General features: G+C 38.5%; 1 protein-coding gene across 2 annotated transcripts in view; it reads right to left on the bottom strand.

Annotated features, from left to right (window-relative positions):
- Positions 1 to 18,870, bottom strand: part of DOP1B (DOP1 leucine zipper like protein B) — a 51,203-nt gene that overhangs the window by 20,802 nt on the left and 11,531 nt on the right. The window contains exons 3-16 of one of the 2 annotated variants that reach the window (XM_074601788.1): positions 16,636 to 16,817; positions 16,365 to 16,535; positions 12,951 to 13,140; positions 12,015 to 12,113; positions 11,170 to 11,293; positions 10,353 to 10,453; positions 9,809 to 9,923; positions 6,071 to 6,191; positions 5,441 to 5,560; positions 4,726 to 4,828; positions 4,045 to 4,236; positions 2,422 to 3,115; positions 628 to 899; positions 79 to 231 (exon numbers count right to left, since the gene is read on the bottom strand). In XM_074601788.1, the coding sequence (XP_074457889.1) occupies positions 79 to 231; positions 628 to 899; positions 2,422 to 3,115; positions 4,045 to 4,236; positions 4,726 to 4,828; positions 5,441 to 5,560; positions 6,071 to 6,191; positions 9,809 to 9,923; positions 10,353 to 10,453; positions 11,170 to 11,293; positions 12,015 to 12,113; positions 12,951 to 13,140; positions 16,365 to 16,535; positions 16,636 to 16,817 (2,637 nt within the window). The remainder of the gene's footprint in view (positions 1 to 78; positions 232 to 627; positions 900 to 2,421; positions 3,116 to 4,044; positions 4,237 to 4,725; positions 4,829 to 5,440; positions 5,561 to 6,070; positions 6,192 to 9,808; positions 9,924 to 10,352; positions 10,454 to 11,169; positions 11,294 to 12,014; positions 12,114 to 12,950; positions 13,141 to 16,364; positions 16,536 to 16,635; positions 16,818 to 18,870) is intronic. The other variant, XM_074601798.1, reaches the window with a different exon arrangement.

Here is an 18,870-nt window from a genome sequence, read left to right as displayed (position 1 = left end):
GAGGGAACCGGAGGCAGTCTAGGAAGCACTGGAACAACTCTACAGTGATGAAAGGCCTTCAGTGAATACAGGACTTACTTTATCACGATCCAAAAGTGCGTGGCAGATAATGTCTTCGCAGATATTTGCTGATGGTGCCAAGCAGTGCAGCCTGTAGAACAGTTCCACACAGGCAATATGATGCTCCCGTGTCTCTTTGTTCAGCTGATTCCAGAGCACACATGCTACTCTCTAGGGGAAAATAACAACATTTAATAATAATAATAATTATAACAACAACAACAATAATAAGTGCGATTTCTTCCCTGACTTAAAAGCTTTCCATTGCATAAATGCCCACTATTACCAAAAGGGATTTCCAAATCGTCTTAGGTTAGCAAAGAACAAGAATTCAGGTTCTACATTCAGACCTAAAGAAATGCAAATTTCCGACCCTGGTAGGACAGATTATTCAAATGTATGCGCACCAGAAGTTAAGAAAAGCATTTCTGCTTCTATTTTCTGGGTCAAAACTTAACAGATTGTACATGTGTCAGGCACAGCAATTGGAAACAAAGTAATTAAGAAAAAGATCTTGGAAACCACCCTCATACCAACACCAACATCAATAAAAAAGAAAATCGACACCTGGTAGAAATCTGTTTTCTCTGAGATAATCTTTAGAACTCCAGGAGCAATGGGAGGAAGGGTGACCATCTGTAGCTTTCCAAAGAAGGGGTTGTGGCCAGACACTTTGTATCGCTTCATTCTGTCTTCTATCACAAGCGCTAGTGACTGGGAATGGTTGATCACCTCCAGCAGCGTGAAGATGGACACGTTCTGAACGTAGCAGTCATTCACACAACAGCATATTGTCATTAAGGACTTCAGCCACAGAGGGAAGCTGACATCACAACCTCCTCAGAAGATAAGTGAGAAAAAAGTTTTTGAATAATCTCAAGATTATGGTCATATTTCCAAGAATTCTTCAATCAAGCCCACAAGACCAACAGACAAAAATGACTGCCCAAATCCAACTCTCATGCTGTCATTGAGTCCCTTACTTTGGAAGGGACTTTCTTCAAAGCAAGTTGTATTATTTTCCCTATTTCTCCCAGCAGAAAGCTCTTGCAGGACCTCAGTAACCTGGTAACTAGTGGATTTCTGCTTTCCAGTTTACGTTTAATAACAACTAGTTTTTCGAGCTGCTGTTTTCCAGCTGTCATTGTCAAAACCAACAACAGAGGTCTGCTGATCCAAGGATGCTCTCGTGGGTAGCACTGAGGTGTATTGTTTCAGAAACCATGAAGTACACAAGGAACTGATATGGCTAACATCAAGTCTAGCCATCGTTGTCCCTCCTGTGTGAATAAGCAGATGAAGTTTTATTAAGGCTTGACTGGAAACTCTGAAGTATGAGTTCACACCTCTGGCTTCAAAAACAAATATTTTAGCTGCTTTACTACCACAAAAAAATGAACACTCTTCCTTCTCCACATCAGGCAACTTCTGTATCATATTCGAACCAGACCTTCATTATTAGAAGTTCTCTCCTTTTGGCTTTAAACCTGACTGTATTCTCTGGGGTGTGCCGTTGAAAAGAATTTTGAAAATAGACTTCTGTAATCCTAGGATGATATTCCAAAGAAACACAATTATGAAAGCAAGCCTTCTAAGTTCAGCTACAATGAACTTCCACATGGAAGGCACTGCAAACATACAAAAGTCTCCATGTCAAGCAGACAGCTCACCTATGTGGATGATGGGCATATCATCACTTTGCTAAGGACAACAGCAGAAATTTGTAGTGACGTGAGGAAGAGAACCCAATTTTCCAATTTCAGACCTCTCCATTCACTACAAACCTATCTTGTCAAGTAGGCTTCAGGCCAATAACTGCTTCTGCTAAAACTAATGAACTTGAATTGCCAGAACGAACAGGCCTTCCAATTAGATAAGATTATTCTAATATGGTATCTTACATCAGACTCCTTTGAGTTCTGAGGATTAGGGAAAGACCTGGTTTTGCTTCTGTTATGGTTTATAGCTCCAGTTTTCCAACTACACCCATCTTCCTCTAACACATCCTTTTTTTTGGGGGGTGGTATGACATGACACGGACTGGGGGGGAAGGAGTTCCTGAAAATCTTGAACCATGCCACAAGGCTCTACAGGCCCATCGGTCTTTTCATCCCTTCAGCAACAAGTTTTGTATGGAAAGCTTTCTAAAGACTGTGAATTTAAAAAGCTTGGTAAAAATTGTCCCTCAGCTGCAAGACACAAAACACACGCTGATATGGGTAAGTCACATGCAACTTGCCTTCCGCCCTGTCAAAGGGCATTACTACCAGCCCTGGTCACATGTTTTGCAAATAGCCAAGCTCACACTGCTATTTGCATTCTCAGATGCTGAAGTTGCCCAGTAAAGGAATATTTTCTTACCAGGGACCTGAAACAGAGAGAGGTACAACTGTTCCATCTCCTCCTCCGAAAGATAGACTGGGAATGTGGTACAATCCAACAAAAGGTGACAAGCCGCAGCGAAAGCTTCCTTGCAGTCACCTCTAAGGGGTCCCAAGACAAGCATCACTTGTTCTAAGTCCCACTCTTCTTCCTCCTTTTCCTTTTTATTACCAGAGTTGCAGTCAGAAGGAAGAGGATGAGAACTCTTGTTCTTGAATGGTGACCCTCGAACTGAGAACAAGTCTGAAAGCATTTGTTTAAACTGAGGTACAGTGATTTGCTTTGCATCCCATGGGCTCTTCTTCTTGCTAGCACTTTCAGGTAATCTGTAGCCATTCTCTTTTTTCTCTTTTCTACTCAGATTCATTGCTGAGATGCTTTCGTTACTTGTTTCTTGAAATTGCACCCCAAAAATACATTTACTGGAAAACTTGGCAACCAGCTCTTGGATGCAATACAAAGTCTTCTGAATGCTACCCCCTTTCTTCCAGACATCATCTCTCTCAAGGGTCACAGTTGGCACCCCCAAGTGCTGAGAGAGCTCTGGGGAGGAAGTGCTTAGACCAATGCCACTGTCTTCTGACTTCAGGGGAGGGAATGGAGTCTCATCCTCCTCCTGCAGCACAGACTTAGTGTCCAAGGTTATGTCCACGTTTTCCTTTTTCACTGGGCTCTAAAACAGGAACATTAATGTAGTTAATGTGGTGCTGCGTAGATCATTTTAAACTATGTAGAACTGTGGCAGGCACTGGGGAACAGCAATGACAGAAAAAAAACCCCACCTACTATTTACATTTTCTAGATACAGATTACTGTTACAAAATCATGAGACATAGTTATTTGTAAGCAGTTCAATTTGATTGCATTTGAAACCTAACAGATGTTTGTATAATCCTCACACCTTGACTCATCAAACACCAACAGATCCATAGCTACAGATACTTAGCAAATGGAAACGTTCCCTTAAAATCAATTCACCACTAGAACAGTATTACATATGTTGGATTATTTCTAGTCAAATGCATGTATTTGTTCTAGTGCAAAAGTTTGGCAGGCTGTGCTTGTGTGATTGCACTATGCCATCTATTCCTCATTCCCTATCATGGTCTCTTGCACACAAATAATACCACATTGTGTTAAATTAAAATATTAATTGAAAGTCTTGCAGACCTAACCAGCTGCAGAGCTGGGCTTGATTTGGCAACTCAAATCTTTAGCAACTGCTAAAAGTTTGCTAAACTGCTAAATGCTGAGTGCCTTTTTAAAACCATGAAGATCACATTCTTCTCAAGAAGTAGGATTATAGCCCAAGTTTCAGACAAGACCTTCACTGTCACAAATAATTTGTCATCTGTCCCAGCTCCTTGTGAAAATTAACCCTATCCCTGCCGGAACCAGGACATAATTAAAAAAAGTCAGAACTGAATAACCAGTAAGAATAACAAGGCAACAGATAGCTCTGAAAGGGGCTAAAGATGGTAAGTTTCAAATATTTTTATTGCTGTAGTTATCATCTAGCCTTAAGTTAGGAGAATTAGCATTTTAAAATAAATTATATCATTAACAATTTTAAACATCTATGAGTAGCTGAAAAACACCTACCCCATTTCCACTTCCTGTCTCAATGTCCAAATAGGAAGGGGGCATTTGCACTTTGCTAAGCACCTTAAAACAGGTCTTTAAGGCATGAGTGAGTTCTGGTAAACCTAATACTTCCATATTTTCCAGGAGAGACTGCACCATATAACTGAGCATCTGTGGAAGATACTGAGTCTGCACTTCAGAGTAGAGTTCCTAAAATAAATAAGCATTGTTTAAAATAGTTATCACATATTATTATTCAGCCGCCTATCAACAACGACCAAAGATTGTAAAGTCAGTTAATGAATGGTTAAGCTGTACGAATTTGCTTCAGTGCTATTCTTTCTTTCTTCATTCTACATGATAAGCACTGAATCATACCCTAAAAATCTTATGACAGTCAGCCAGCTACTAAGAGACCAAAATGTCCCAGGAAATTATTTACCCAAGAAGCAAAAAGTACATTTTTTCATTTCTTTGATAGAATCACCATATTTTAAAATGCCAACAATTTTTATTTTGCTAGGCAATGGCACAGGTAGCCATATATAGGTCAACACATAAAACTATTCTTTGCAGGACATAGCATGCATATGCACGTGTACGCCAATTTGCCTATTTTCATTTTAGGTAATCACAACATGAATTATTTGATTTTAAGTTTCTTAAGACTTCAAAGCAGTTAACTTCAGGTTGCCTTACCAAAGGAATCACGTCAAGAAGAAACACCAATAGTGTGCAGAGCTCTGAAATTGTAGGACTGCTAATATTTTCAAGAGGATATCTCATCTGTGTGGATTTGTTTCTGGATTGAGAGAAACATTATAATGTGAGCTTTTTTCCTGTCAAAGTTCTTGTTACAATAAAAACCATTCATTAAAACCAGCACAAAATACCGAACAGCTAGGCTTTCTGAAGCAACGTAGGAGGGGACTTCTAATACAGCAGGATAAAACATTCTGTCAGACACACCTAAACTGTCGTTTGCATGTGGAATGCTAAAGTGCCTCTGATTTTCAGATTGAATCTCTATACATAATCTTACTATTTAAAGTATGATCTTCTCCTTTATATTTTGAAAGAAAGAAAAATGATCGATATCTATATCTTTGTTTTTCTTAAAAAAACCCTTGTTATTCTAAGGAAGACCTCTTCACCTGCCCTCCCAAACCTTCTCCTCCTTCAGTTGCCATTTTGAAAGTAATTGATTTTGTTCTCAGGTTGCTAGTTTCCATCTAATTGTTTACCCGTTTGCATTCTTGAGTTATCTTAGGATGCAACTTACGTATCTGTCTGATTCTAACATGTGTTATGTCCCTTCCGGAATTTAAATGCTTCAGTAAACTTTATTATCTTACACAGATAGCTCTTAAGTGGCATTTTTAAGAGGAGCGCTATTGTTTGACAACATAAACACCTGAAACAATCTTCGAAACATTTGGTCAGGTAATCCCAGAGAAAATCTGTGCTTAAGGATGTGATCAACAAGTTGACTGTTTTGACAATTTCTGAAGCATTTTTGTTCTCTTTGATTGCACTGTGGAAGAGAAAAAAAGGTAAAAAAAAAAAAAAGAAACAGATGTCAGTGAAGATTTGAAAAGCATGCACATCACAGTATTAGCTGATGCGTTCTAAAATCTTTTTCCCCATTTCTCTAGAAGCTAAAAGACATTGATTGTTTTAAATCAAGGACTATGTCACTCTGGGATAGCTGGAGTTTGAGCATCTTTCTCCCACATGAAAGAAATCAAGCCTTTGACTTTGAAAATCAAAAGGCTAAGAGTTCTGTCACCAAACAGATTTAATCAACACAAAACTGGATTTAATCAACACAAAACATATACAGTGTACTTCATTTTCTTCTCTGCTAATCAAAGAGAAATCAAGCGTGTGGGGGGTAAAAGGGTAGTCATAGGAAAATCTCATCTTCTGTACAGAAAGTCACTTTGTTAAAAAGCTAACCTTCCTTAAATTGCTTAGATTTTAATAAGTTCGCTTAACATAAATGATACCATTTCAGTTCATAGTTGAAAACTTGTAGTTATACCTTGCAAGTGTGTTGCCACTTTGATTGTAGCTAAGCTTGAGATCAGAACCAAGTGCATCTTTGCAGTAGGTATAAAAGGCTCTAATAACTTCAAGGAAGAGATCCCCAACAACCTGTGGCCCTACAATTGAAGGAAAAAAGAATCCAGTAGTTGCACCAAAGTGATTGCTAGGCGGCTCAGTTACAAACTTGTATGGACTTAAATTAGGGGTAGCTCGACTGAAAAACCACAATCACCCAAGTAGAAAGAAAATGCTTATGTGGCTTTTTAAAATGTCAGATTTTCCAGTAAATATAAAATTAAACATAGTTAAATATTTGGGTTTGTTTTGAATTCTAGTTAAATATTACCCGTTGTTCATTTTAGGAACTTTTTAAAGTGATACTTGGAAAGCCATAGCACTGGTTCTACGTTACACTTAAATCACTTCAGTAAGGCACCTACACTGGAAACATTCATAAGTGGGCAGAATCATAACCATAAATCTGCCGTTCACATGCCAAAAATAATCACCGTGTCTGTATCCATAAGGAAAAAAAGCAAATTTCCCAATTCACATTTAGCGTAGTAGACTTGATTAAATTTTGAGGGACAGAAGCTGGAAAAATCAGCAAATTGAAGAAGTTCAAATGCCTAAATATATTTTAAAAATGCATATTTATAAACAGTTTTAAGAAGAAAGTGTAAGTTAGGCATGTGCTGTGGTGGTGTGCTCTCCCCTTTTCCCCTCCCCCCCCCACCCCCGGCTCCTGCTCAAGCCATGGCCATCAGCGGGAGTTGTTATGAGTTGCACTTGAACAACTGGGGTTGTTTAGCCTGGAGAAGAGGAGGCTGAGGGGAGACCTTATCACCCTCTACAACTACCTGAAAGGAGGTTGTAGAGAGATGGGGGCTGACCTCTTCTCCCTGGTGACAAGTGATAGGACGAGGGGAAACGGGTTCAAGTTACATCAGGGGAGGTTTAGATTAGATATTAGGAGACATTTTTTCACTGAAAGGGTTATTAAACATTGGAATAGGCTGCCCAGGGAGGTGGTGGATTCACCATCCCTGGAGGTGTTTAAAAAAAGGGTAGACGGGCGGGGCACTTAGGGACATGGTTTAGAAGTGGCTCTTGTCAGGGTAGGCTAAAGGTTGGACTCGATGATCTTAAAGGTCCCTTCCAACCTCAACAATTCTATGATTCTATGTGGGAGATGGCTGGCAACACAACCAAAACACTGTCTGGAGTGGGAACCTAGGTACCCTGTTCCCATGAGAATATGACTATAGGTCAATTATCTTACTCCATAAATAGGGGACAGTCCAAGAGCCCTTTGAGCTCTCCTGCACGGCAGCGGGCTGCATGACAGGATCTCCCCTTGAGTGGGGACGCTCGCTTAAGGTTCTTCTCCTCGAGGCTGAGAGATGCCTTGCCGCAACAGATTCTCGGTAAGTGACTAATAGCATGCTGAACTTTGAAATCTTAGCTAAGTGATATAAGGATTGATTGCGTATATATAATCCTTTAGATATAAACCGTCGACCAAGTCCGGGACTAGGACTGGATCCAGCCGCACCTAGACTCCTCTCTGAGAAGTAGTTCAGAAAGCAAGGGGGTCCTTTCTGAACCTCGTGACTCAACGGGAGGGTCTCCCTGAGAGCTTGTCTGACCCTCGCCTCTATGCAGTAAATAATCAAGTGTACCCTGGCATCGAATCTCGTAAAACACTGTCGCATTCACTACTAACTTTGTTAAATCACTGTTTTATGTTAATAAACATTTCACTACTCTCTTACAAGTGAAGTTATTCACTCCGCTCGCAACAGTGCTGACAACTGCACCCAATTTTGAAGGGTCAGCACTTTTTTGTTTTGTGTGAAATTTTCTATAGCAGAGGTGAACAAATGATAAGTCCAATACTCTAAAAATGGAACCATTACAAAAATGTAATGTATAAAGCATTCCAATGAGTGCTTCTAAAAAGCTAAAAAAAAGTGACTAAAAGAAGCAGACAAGGACAAAGATTCTTGTTATATTTTAGTTTGCTACCTTAAAAAAACAAAACAAACCCCAAAAAGTTGCATTGCTAAATCCATTTCAAAAGGAAGTTAAAGTCATACTAGCTCAAGGCTCAAGAAGTTATATTTTGTATGCTGACTGGAGCAGAAAGATTAAACTGTATAATGCAGTTCAGCTAAATAACCCTTATTTGTAGTTCAGATTAACAGTAATTGTCAGCCAAATAAAACATACAATAGGGTAGAATTTATCATCTACTTTCTAAATTAGATTAATTAATAAATTTATAATGTAACAACCTTAGTCTCTTCTTCAGCATTTTTGTCAGGAAATAAAAATACTTTCTATAAGAGGCTTTAATCATGATAAATTTTTTTCAAACCAGATAAAAACATTGGAAGGAAACATATGCACCACTGTCATAAACCAACTAACAACTGCTTCTACTAAGGTAGCATTCATTTGTTAGATAAGCAATAGAGACGCCTCATTTTTCCTGGCAGTACTGTGATAATTCTGTAACAAGAAATGGGCTTAAAATGACTTTCCTGACCCATGAAAGAGGATAAGCTTACCAGGTGCAGGAGGAAAACGAACTGCCACTCAATTGTTTAGTCTCAGTTCATGAGTTTTATTTTAAGTCTACAGGCTTAGTTAATGGTAACGTCACTCCCCACAGCCCCCAGAATAATGCCTGGAACAACACTTTGGGGTACAGTCAGTTGCTAAGACTCTTAACAAATACCAGTTAACCAGTCCATAGGCTTCTCATACCTGTCAGATTCACAGAATATAATTTCAAAGATTTATCTATACATGGTTCTTACTGAATGCCATTAAATCCTAAAACTGTGTTGAGTCACTTTGCTTAATTTTTTCATGGAGAAAGGAGAACTTGCCCTTTAAAATAAGGGCTGGCTGAGCCTCACCCTTCTGGTGCTGGCAACTTCACGTACACAACAAGACAAACATGTGACAGGGAAGAGGAGGAAATTCTTCACAGCTCAGTCACGAAGTCTGAAACTATAGCTCCCACAGCAACGTTAGGCCAGCACAAGCCAGCAGTACCATCGACAGAGGCACCCCTACCTCCCCACACCCATAAGAGGTTGCTTCCAGTTGGAGCACCTGCAGGTTAGTGGTACTGTCCACTTTGGCAGCAGTACCACATAAGGCCACCCGCCTGTGGGACGACAGTGTCCGGAAAAGCAACACGGTCGTGACTCTGATGCAAGTGTGTAGGAAGGCCTGCATGCACAGCCAAGCACTGCAAACAAACCCAGGCAAGAGTCATACCGGTGGGTTTCCAGATAGAAGCCGCTTTATAAGACAGAACAAAAAGAGGCTTGACAGTATTTTAGAGATTAACCTCCAAGGAACAAATTAAGCAGAACATGAAAACTAGGGCAGAACTGGCTCTTTTTAACTGGCCCGTCTGATGGCACTTCTGGGCATGGAAGAGCGTTATCCTCATGAGGATATGTCCATGCTACACAGTGGAGTGCTCTGCAGAAGAGCCTGAGATAACCTGGAGAGGGTGCCTGCTCCAGAGGACCGCTCTGAACCAGGTCCAAGGCAAGGAACAGAGTCCCCTGCACACTAATGCAAAACACACACATATTCAGAATTAGGAAGAATTATACAGGGTGATGTCTTGAGTCCTACTGTCAAAGGCAATGAACACCGAGTTGTAACAGTCGCTAGCAGTCACAACAGAAGTGGAAAGCAACATTACCTATTTCAGGTTTGTCAAGGAGACTAATTAGGATGCGGAAGGGTTTCAAATAAGCTTGATGCTGTTCCTCTGTATCAGACTCTGGTAATTTCTGATGTAAAATTTCAATCAAACTCTAGTAAAAAGAAAACATCAAAATGTTATATGCAGAAGAGAGATTGCCATTTAATTAAGACCTGAAGTGTTTCTAAGTTTCATTTTGTTTAGTAACAACTACAATTGAACTTCAATTTTCTATACAGGATAGACAAATCAATGACATCTTCTCATCATCTGTACTCAAGAGCTGATCTTACTCAGAGAAGCATTTTTAAATAATTCATGTAGTTCATCAAAGATGCTACCTTTTGGTTTCATTAGATTCCATTTGTATTGTAAGCACATACAATATTGGGATAAATACAGCACAGTAGGCATTCAGAGAGATGAAAATATAACCACCAAAAGGATGCTATCTTTAGGGACATAAAGCGAAGGACAAACCAAGCGGCAGTGAACAATTCTAGGAACAGTTTGTTCTAACATTTGAAAGGATCATAAATACCTCAACCAAAAGATCTTTAGAATATTTTCCAAAGAAATAAATAGCATGGTCTTCAGAAGTTGCTGAGTCTGGAGCAAAAGTACCACCTTTAATATCAGAGCCTACAAGAAAAACAGAGGCATTAGGAGTACGGAAAAACACTACAGTACAGAGCACTACACACGTCATCTATACAAATATTGAAATTACACTGCCTTTTTAACCTTTGTCATTTCAACGCTTTGCTTGACATTAGCTCACGCACTGCCCAAGAATGGCCCACATATCACAGTTTGAGGCATCCAGATGTGCTATGCTGAACATAAATGAAAACCAAGGCCAGATCCAGACACAGGGTCAGCAAAGGCAACTTTCCTGCAACTACATGGCTGCAGCTCTTGCCCTGTCATATTAACTCTTATGCAGTTAAAAGGAGGCGGATGGAGAGAAGCTATAGCTCTCTTACGAGCTCCTTGACAATTAAGCCCATGTGGGAATTAATAGACTTCCATAAATAATAGTTAAATAACTTAAAATAGCACCCCACTCCTTCCAGTCCACTGAACCCCTTCAGAACAAAGGTGGATGGGACCAGAAATAACTCAGCAGATGCCCTGTGATTCAGGACAGTGAAATGAATTCACCTCTGAAGAGAAGACCTATTTGCCAAACAAATGCTTAATTTTATTAAACAGGTACTTAATAAATGTCAACTAAACAACACTTTATTTTATCATCATTCACTAACTGATGAAAAAGTGTATTACGTTTTTAAGTACTGATATTTTTTTCTCTTAGGTATTCAGAATATTGAATATCACTGTATGCTGTACAGTACCTAGCAACCACGCATATAATCTTCTATTGAGTGACATGTCTCTCCTCAACAATGTTTGTGTAGCTGCTGACAGAATATAGACTAAATCAGTCCTGCGCAATAGAATAGTGCTTTCGTTGCAGTCCTAGAATGAAAACCAAAAATACTTTAGCTGTTTATGAACATTTAAACAAGTCAAATTGGTAATGAGTTTTGTTTTTTTTTTAAAACTGGTCATATTACTGTTTTGGAAAAAAAGGCAACAAGCCATCAACAACAAATTATATTGTGTACTAAAAATCTCAAGAAATGGAATCTGACACAACTGTGATCATTTTCCTATTTAAGGTACAAAGCTACAGTTAAGCTAAAAATACTAAAGACTTCATTATGTTATGACTTAAGACTTAAAATCACTTGCTACTTTCAAAATACTAGGTAAGTTAGGAAATGATGGGGAACAGCTCTTGTTTCAAGTAGTATTTTCTTTCCTAGTCTTTAACAGGAGTATCTTAGTTTAGCACAGACAATTCCAAATGCTGAAATTCTACTTGAAAAAGGAGCTCGATATTTTTTCCGTATGCAGTTTCTCAGGTCTGAATACTTCAAGCACATTCCAAATATCATGCAATATTCACTGTGAAAGTACATCTTCATTTGAAGCTGTAAAGAGTCTGAGAAGCAGCAGTGTCTCCTCTACTATTAAAATTTATGTGGGAACAACAAATTGCAAAATCTGTTAATTGATTTTGAAGGTACAAAATTCAGACATTTGGCAATAACAGAGGTAGGAGCTGGATTGGTTTCACAGAAGACACCTTCCTGCACAAAGCTCGCATGCAACATTACTGAAATAGTCCTCTTACCAAAGCTGTATAAAATGGGAAGAAGAAGAGAATCACTTCTAGAGTGTTTCTTTGCACAAGGACATTTGAATCCAATACTGATGCGCACAAAGATTTTATCTGTAAAAGGAAAAGAAAACACAATGGTGTTTTACTTCATGAGAACATTTAAACTACAATCACTGTTAATAATCACAAGAAGGAAAGAAAGCAAACTTGGTTACATGTGAACAATATCTTTTAAATAAGAAGATACTCAGCCAAAATGAATTAAAAAAAAGTTTTGTTGAATACTGTTAGAAGAATCATTAATACTTATGAAATACTTGGGTTTGTAACAATATAGAATACCACAGTGTGACATCACCAGCTATCAGACAGAACGTGAAGCCTCATAAAATGCAGATATTAAATTACTCTAACTAGCATTACAGTTATTCCATCACTCAAGTTTAACGTAAATTACTCCCTAGTGAAGATTTCCATTTTACCGAAAAAATAAAAAGATACTAGATTTCAAAATTGCCTTCCAGAGCTGCAAACACTTTGAGAAAACAACATTAAACATTGTAAATACTGTATTATAGAAAAGCTGGTCTTCAACCTTAAATGCAAATTCAGAACAAGTAGAGAAAAGTTATCAGGTTTAAGTTCTGATTTGAAACAGTCAGTCTTTTAAGGCTGTACACAACACTGATCACCAAAAACTGCAGAAGCTTCAGAAGACTTGCATTCTGCAGGCTAACCAAAACTAGTAGGGGAGATTCTCTGCTATATTTCAGGTAAAATGCTCCCATGAAGTAACCATATTAAGCAATTCCATAAGCCTCTCTTTCTCTCTCTCCAAAATATTTTTAAGAGCACATCATTCTAATTGAATACAGAGAAGGCACAATCTGCTAGTACACAGGTCTTACAGCAGATTAGACTGTTCTACAGGGAATGTAATGAACTTACTGTGAGCTTATAATCGGTGCCAAGCATGTACTTCTGCTCTTTTCCAGACAGCTCTCTGTTGATATGACTGACAACAAAAAGAGAAGCAGGCAGCCTGATGGATGGGCTGACCAGGACACTGCCCCAGAGTGCTCCATAAAACATTTCTTGGCCCATCAACAAGGAGAGCTTCACAAGCAGAGCATCTGTTCTGTATGGAAATATATTTGACATGAGAAAATAGATTTTTGTTAGTTCAGTTTTGTACCATAAAACTGCAATTATACACAGAATTAGTATTGTAGTTGACATTACTTATTTATCTTCCTCATCTTTGTATTATCAGTATTTCCCTTCTTACGTGAAGATGGCCAGCATCTAATTGTACGAAAACAATCAAAAAGCCCTCAATCCTTTGTCACTGTGCACACTCACTGAAACAAAGTTTCTGTGCATACTTTGTAAACTTCTCCAGTAATTACCTGCAAACATTAAGCTCTGATCAAATTACTGCAGTAGCTCTGATTGCAAAATATTTAGTGAGACGTGTGCAATGCTGAATTGGAAATAGTTTAAGTTGATACTAGGCTCTGAAAGCCAATTTTATCAGTCTGGGAACTGGAAGATATCCTACATATTTGTACTTACAAATCAATGAGCTCAATTTGTAAGTCCCTGAATGAAAAAACCCATGAGATAAAATGACACGCTGTCAGTTATTGCCCAAAGGACTGGTACACCGAAATTAGTTTAAAGGCAATCACATTGGAGGTCTTATGACTGAAGGCACATTCTCTGCTTTGACAACTCTGTCAGTACTCTGGTATGTTACTATAACATAGGAATTAAAACGTCACGTGAGAAATGTAGAAGTGAGAAAAGAGGAAGAAGTCCAGCACAGAAGAAGGACACACTCCCCAATTTCATGTTCTTTTCCATTTCTTTATAAAGTAGCCCTCAAGCCATTTTTTCTTTTCTGTTTTGTGTGTGTGTGTGTGTGTGTGTGTGCAAACTCATGCATATATGTCTGTTTAAGAAGGTAATAGTTTCTAGGGTGAAGCCAAACCTGAGCTAGTACTTCTGCCACTTTCAGGAACAGCAGGGGATGTATTAGTGTTAGTCCTCAATGTCAAAGATTCTAAACATTTTCAGTGAAGAGTATCCCATGAAGCTGAACTTAAAATTAATCTCACACATCTTCCAACAAGGTATCTTGGTCTATCTTTCTTGCACCAGAATCACTACGATGACTAAACTAAAGAAAGATTTTCTCATGTAACTTTTATATTTCATAAAATACCATTAAATTACTTTTAGCATATATATTTCACAGTGAAATATACGGTCAGTTCCTGTCTGTGATCCTGTTTTTTCAAGGCAAAGAATCATAGAATTATAGAATACCAGGCTGGAAGGGACCTCAAGGATCATCTGGTCCAACCTTTCCTGGCAAAAGCACGCTCTAGACAAGATGGCCCAGCACCCTGCTCAGCTGAATCTTAAAAGTGTCCAATGATGGGGAATCCACCACTTCCCTGGGGAGATTATTCCAATGGCTGATTGTTCTCATTGTGAAAAATATTCATTCTGTGTCCAATTGGAATCTCCCCAGGAGTAACTTGTCCCTTGTCTTTTCCATGTGACTCCTTGTAAAAAGGGAGTCTCCATCTTCTTTGTAGCCACCCTTTAAATACTGGAACGTATGGTTAAGGTCTTCCCTAAGCCTTCTTTTCTCAAGGCTGAACAAACCCTATTCGCTCAGCCTTTCCTCATATCACAGGCTTCCGAGTCCTTTGATCATCTTGGTGGCCCTTCTCTGGACACTCTCCAGCTTGTCCGCATGTTTTTTGTATAGCAGGGGCTAAAACCGAACACGGTATTCCAGATGTGGCCTGACAAGTGCCGAGTAGAGTGGGATAACAACTTCTTTAACTCTGCTGGTGATGAGGAAAACAATGCCAATAAGAATAGGGAAAAAAGGTATAAAACCAGAAGTCGGATCTTGGAAGTTAATCTGCAGTTCCCATTAACTCACTATTTCAAATTTAGTCAGCTTCAAAATAGGTTCAGTCTCCCTAAAAAGGCTTCGGATAGACAGGAGATTTTGTTCCAAGGGATCCCCTTTCTCCCCCAAGTCCCCAGCAACTAGTGCTGTAGGAAAGAGAAAACTATGCACCATCACTTATAAGCCTGTCTGACAAAAAGCACATACTAAAATTCATGTTTCTACAGCAGATGTATAAGTGGTATATACTTGACCATAGATATGATGTTCTAGCAACTGAATGCTACTCAACAAGTTGGGAACACATACTCTTAGCTGCTCCAGCAATTGATATGAGCCTTCAAGCCTACTTGCTTTTAAAAAGAAGCATTAGAAGTATTTTATCAACTGTAATCTATGCAGCCTGGCATGTGTCACTCTTTTTTTTTTTTTAAAGTGTACATACAGCTATTTAAGATTCAAAAAGGGCAGAGAGAACAGCAACACATCCAGACTGGTAATACAGAAGAAAGTATGTTGCCAGTGCAACGTTTAGTGACTCTTTAAGCAAAGAAACATTTGGATGAAACCTACAGTGGTTGAGTTCTTAAAAGATCTTATAAAACAGTTCTGGTAACTGAAGTAAAACCACTACACAAATGGGTGCTGAGCTGGTCTTCTCAGCACACTTCCTGATCCTGACTTTATGGTACTGAATGCCATCGTCATTACTTCCATGAGCACCCAAGACTAAGAGAGATACATTTTTCCACAATATATTTTATACGAATTGCCTCTTGCTTGTGTCTTCAGAACCCGAGGGTAAGTATCTGGTATAGAAAGACTGGAAAAAATTCAGTTGCTCTCTTGTGTTACAATATTTAAATTGAATTTATCAACAGAGCAGTGGTTTGGGGAGTCAGGTTAATTATTTACGAGTTCAGAGGAGCTTTAATTCTCTCAGCACATCTATTTTTAACCCCCCTTTTCCTCTTCTCTCCTCTTTTCCTCCTAAGATGAAAATAGAAGGGGAAAGGGTTTTTCTACTTTAGCACTATTAGTTTCATCTTTCAGGGACTCACCATTCTTCCACCCTTAGAAGCTCTTTTATCAAGGTTTCTATACACAGAGCTGACAGAATTTTCTTGAGAGTTCCACAGGAAAGCAAAATCACGGAATCACGGAATCTTCAGAGTTGGAAGGGACCTCTAGAGATCATCTAGTCCAACTCCCCTGCTAGAGCAGGATTGCCTAAAGCACATCCCTCAGGGCTGCATCCAGGCGGGTCTTGAAAATTTCCAGAGAAAGGGACTCCACAACCTCCCTGGGCAGCCTGTTCCAGTGCTCTGTCACCCTCACTGTAAAGAAGTTTTTCCGTGTATTTGAACGGAACTTCCTATGTTCTAGCTATAGATACTTTATATTGTTTTTAAATTAATATTAGTTCTCACCTGTCATAAATTTCTGATCCTTCTTCCAATCCAGGCAGCAGTCCAATTACAAAGGCTTGAAGACCAGGCAGGAGGGACTTTTGGAGAGGAAGAAAGTATTTCTCGTACAAACCAAGGAGAACAGGCCTCACTGACATTGCTGCGTTTGCCAGCAGAGGAAACAAACCAGAGCTTTTTTTTTAAAAAAAGGAAAAAATAAAAAAAAGTAAGAAAAAAATTTAGTTAATTAAAATAGACTGTGAAATACATATGCCTTTAAAGAAAAGTTTACCTGTATAAGAATAAATCCTTGGCAAGCCATTTTGTCCCAATAATTTTAAAGATTATTTCATAGGTTTCTAGTGCCTTTAAATGCACTCCACTAGGTAGTGCTGGATGCAAACACTGAGATAATCTTTTACTGATGATCAGCCGTCTTGGTAATAAAGAATACTTCAGGTTACTCTGAAGGGCCTGCAGAAGAAAGGAGATGAGAATAGCTCTAATGTAAAAGATGATGTATATCATGACTGCACGTTCAAAGGTTTCCTACTAGCACATCGAGAAGAACTAAATGCATTCAAGAGTTTTCTCTCATAAAAGCATTTTGTTACACTGAAACAGCAAAATTCTGCATTTGAGTTTTCATATGGAATCAGTCATGAACAATCTAGTAAAGGCTGGTCTTACATCATCTACAGGCTGGAAAAATAAGTCAAAGGGCAGGACAGAGACAGGGTACCCTTATCCTATCTCCTGGGGAAGCAGAAAAGTGACAAGAGCAGCATCTCAGCTTTTAAGGACAGGGAATAAAGTAAGAATTAAGTAACTATCTTTCTTTGTAATTTTTCATTTTATGTATAGTTGAGATATAAAGAAAAAACCTTCGGACCAAAGCAGGCATAATTAAATGGGACAATAACATCTTAGAAGTTATTTGTAATTCAGTATGGCTGCATTCAGTAAGCTTTGTTAACTATACCCACTGTGTTGATGTATAAGTAAAAGATCTTCAGGACAGGAAATAGTTAACTATTGCAGACAGACCAGGTCTCTGGAAAAAACAAACCGTGGCATCCTTCTGTGGAAAAATTACTCTCTTCCTTGAACCATGCACGCATTTCAGCAGGGTAAATAAGTATGTCTTTTCAATTCAGAGACAATTAAAAAAAGAAGTTGCAAGTTAATGGCACTTTAGCTTTTGATCACTGTCTTCTAATGAGAACAGATGTTTCACTGCTGATTGAATTTGGGATGTTCAGGATTAGGCAAATTCTTGACTCTCCCAAAGGTTAAGTCATGGTCTTATCCCATGTAATTGTTTTAACTTGAGGTTCTTCTGTCCTGCCTGAAAAAAGGTTTTGAAAAAGCAGCAGACAACTGAACTAACCCTTCCTTGCTTATTTCTGAGAAAAAAACCAAAACAGTTCAGCAATGATTGTGGCATTCACTTGAATGCTGAACACTGTCATCAGCAGTAAGAGGGAGAGATAAACCCCATCATCTTTCAAAGGCACGTGCAACTTATTGTTTAAGACTTTGCAGTTGGTGGGCATGAGAACCTAGAATCTGTGAGACTCCTATTGCGTTATTTCTCCCATTTGCTGCCCTGCCTAAACAGAGAGACCAGCTGTTAGTAAAGAGTTTCTAGTAAATAAAATTTACTCAAGAAGAAAAAGGCTGAGAGTTTGTAACAACAGTAAATAGAAATGTCACACCATTCTTAAACATACAGTACAGATGCCTTTTAAAGCCAATTAATTTCCTTCCTTCACTCCCCCCCTACGAGCACGAGATTTGCATTTTAATAGGTACTAAAAACTAGAATCCAAGAATACGGCAATATTTCACACATGAAACTAAACCAGGTTATATTTGTGGTGTTATATTTTATATGTTTTTATATCTTTTCTGTTTGAGAGATTTACTCATATATTACATGAGTAACATTATTTCAATATTAAAGATTAGAAACCTTAGTACTTGTAACAACTTTGAAGACTGCTTGAAAGCTGGACTTTGAAACATTCTGTTTATATTGGTTGGTATGTATTTGCCCACACCCTCTGTATATATAAAAGAAGGTAATTACAAAAAAATATGCCAGTGGTAAATATTTTTCCTCTCAATTTTAAGATTGAACAAATAACATCTTAATATTCTATCAGTTACAAAGTAAATCAAATAGGTAGAAAATGGAAACGTTCACTGTTTATTACAAAGAGAATCTGATGCATTACAGAAATAATGCCATCTCATAAAAAATGTCATTTTGCTTATTTAATTTCCTAAGGATGCGAAGTAAATCTCCACCAGCAAATAAGAACTCTCCTTCACCAAACATCAGGAATAGCTAAGCAAAACATCTAGTCAGAAGAGGAAAAAATACTCCAGGCATATTAGGAGTTGAATAGTGGATATTCAGGGATAATTCAGTTTTAAGTATTTCTCCTGGGTAACTCCGAACGCTTCATATGTCTGAATTCCAGCCGGTGAGCCTAACTTAGAACAAGACTACATTCATGTA

This window comes from Larus michahellis, chromosome 1 (assembly GCF_964199755.1).
Source record: "Larus michahellis chromosome 1, bLarMic1.1, whole genome shotgun sequence".
In the NCBI taxonomy this organism is placed as follows: Eukaryota; Metazoa; Chordata; class Aves; order Charadriiformes; family Laridae; genus Larus; species Larus michahellis.
This window is presented reverse-complemented; position numbering and strand designations above follow the sequence as displayed.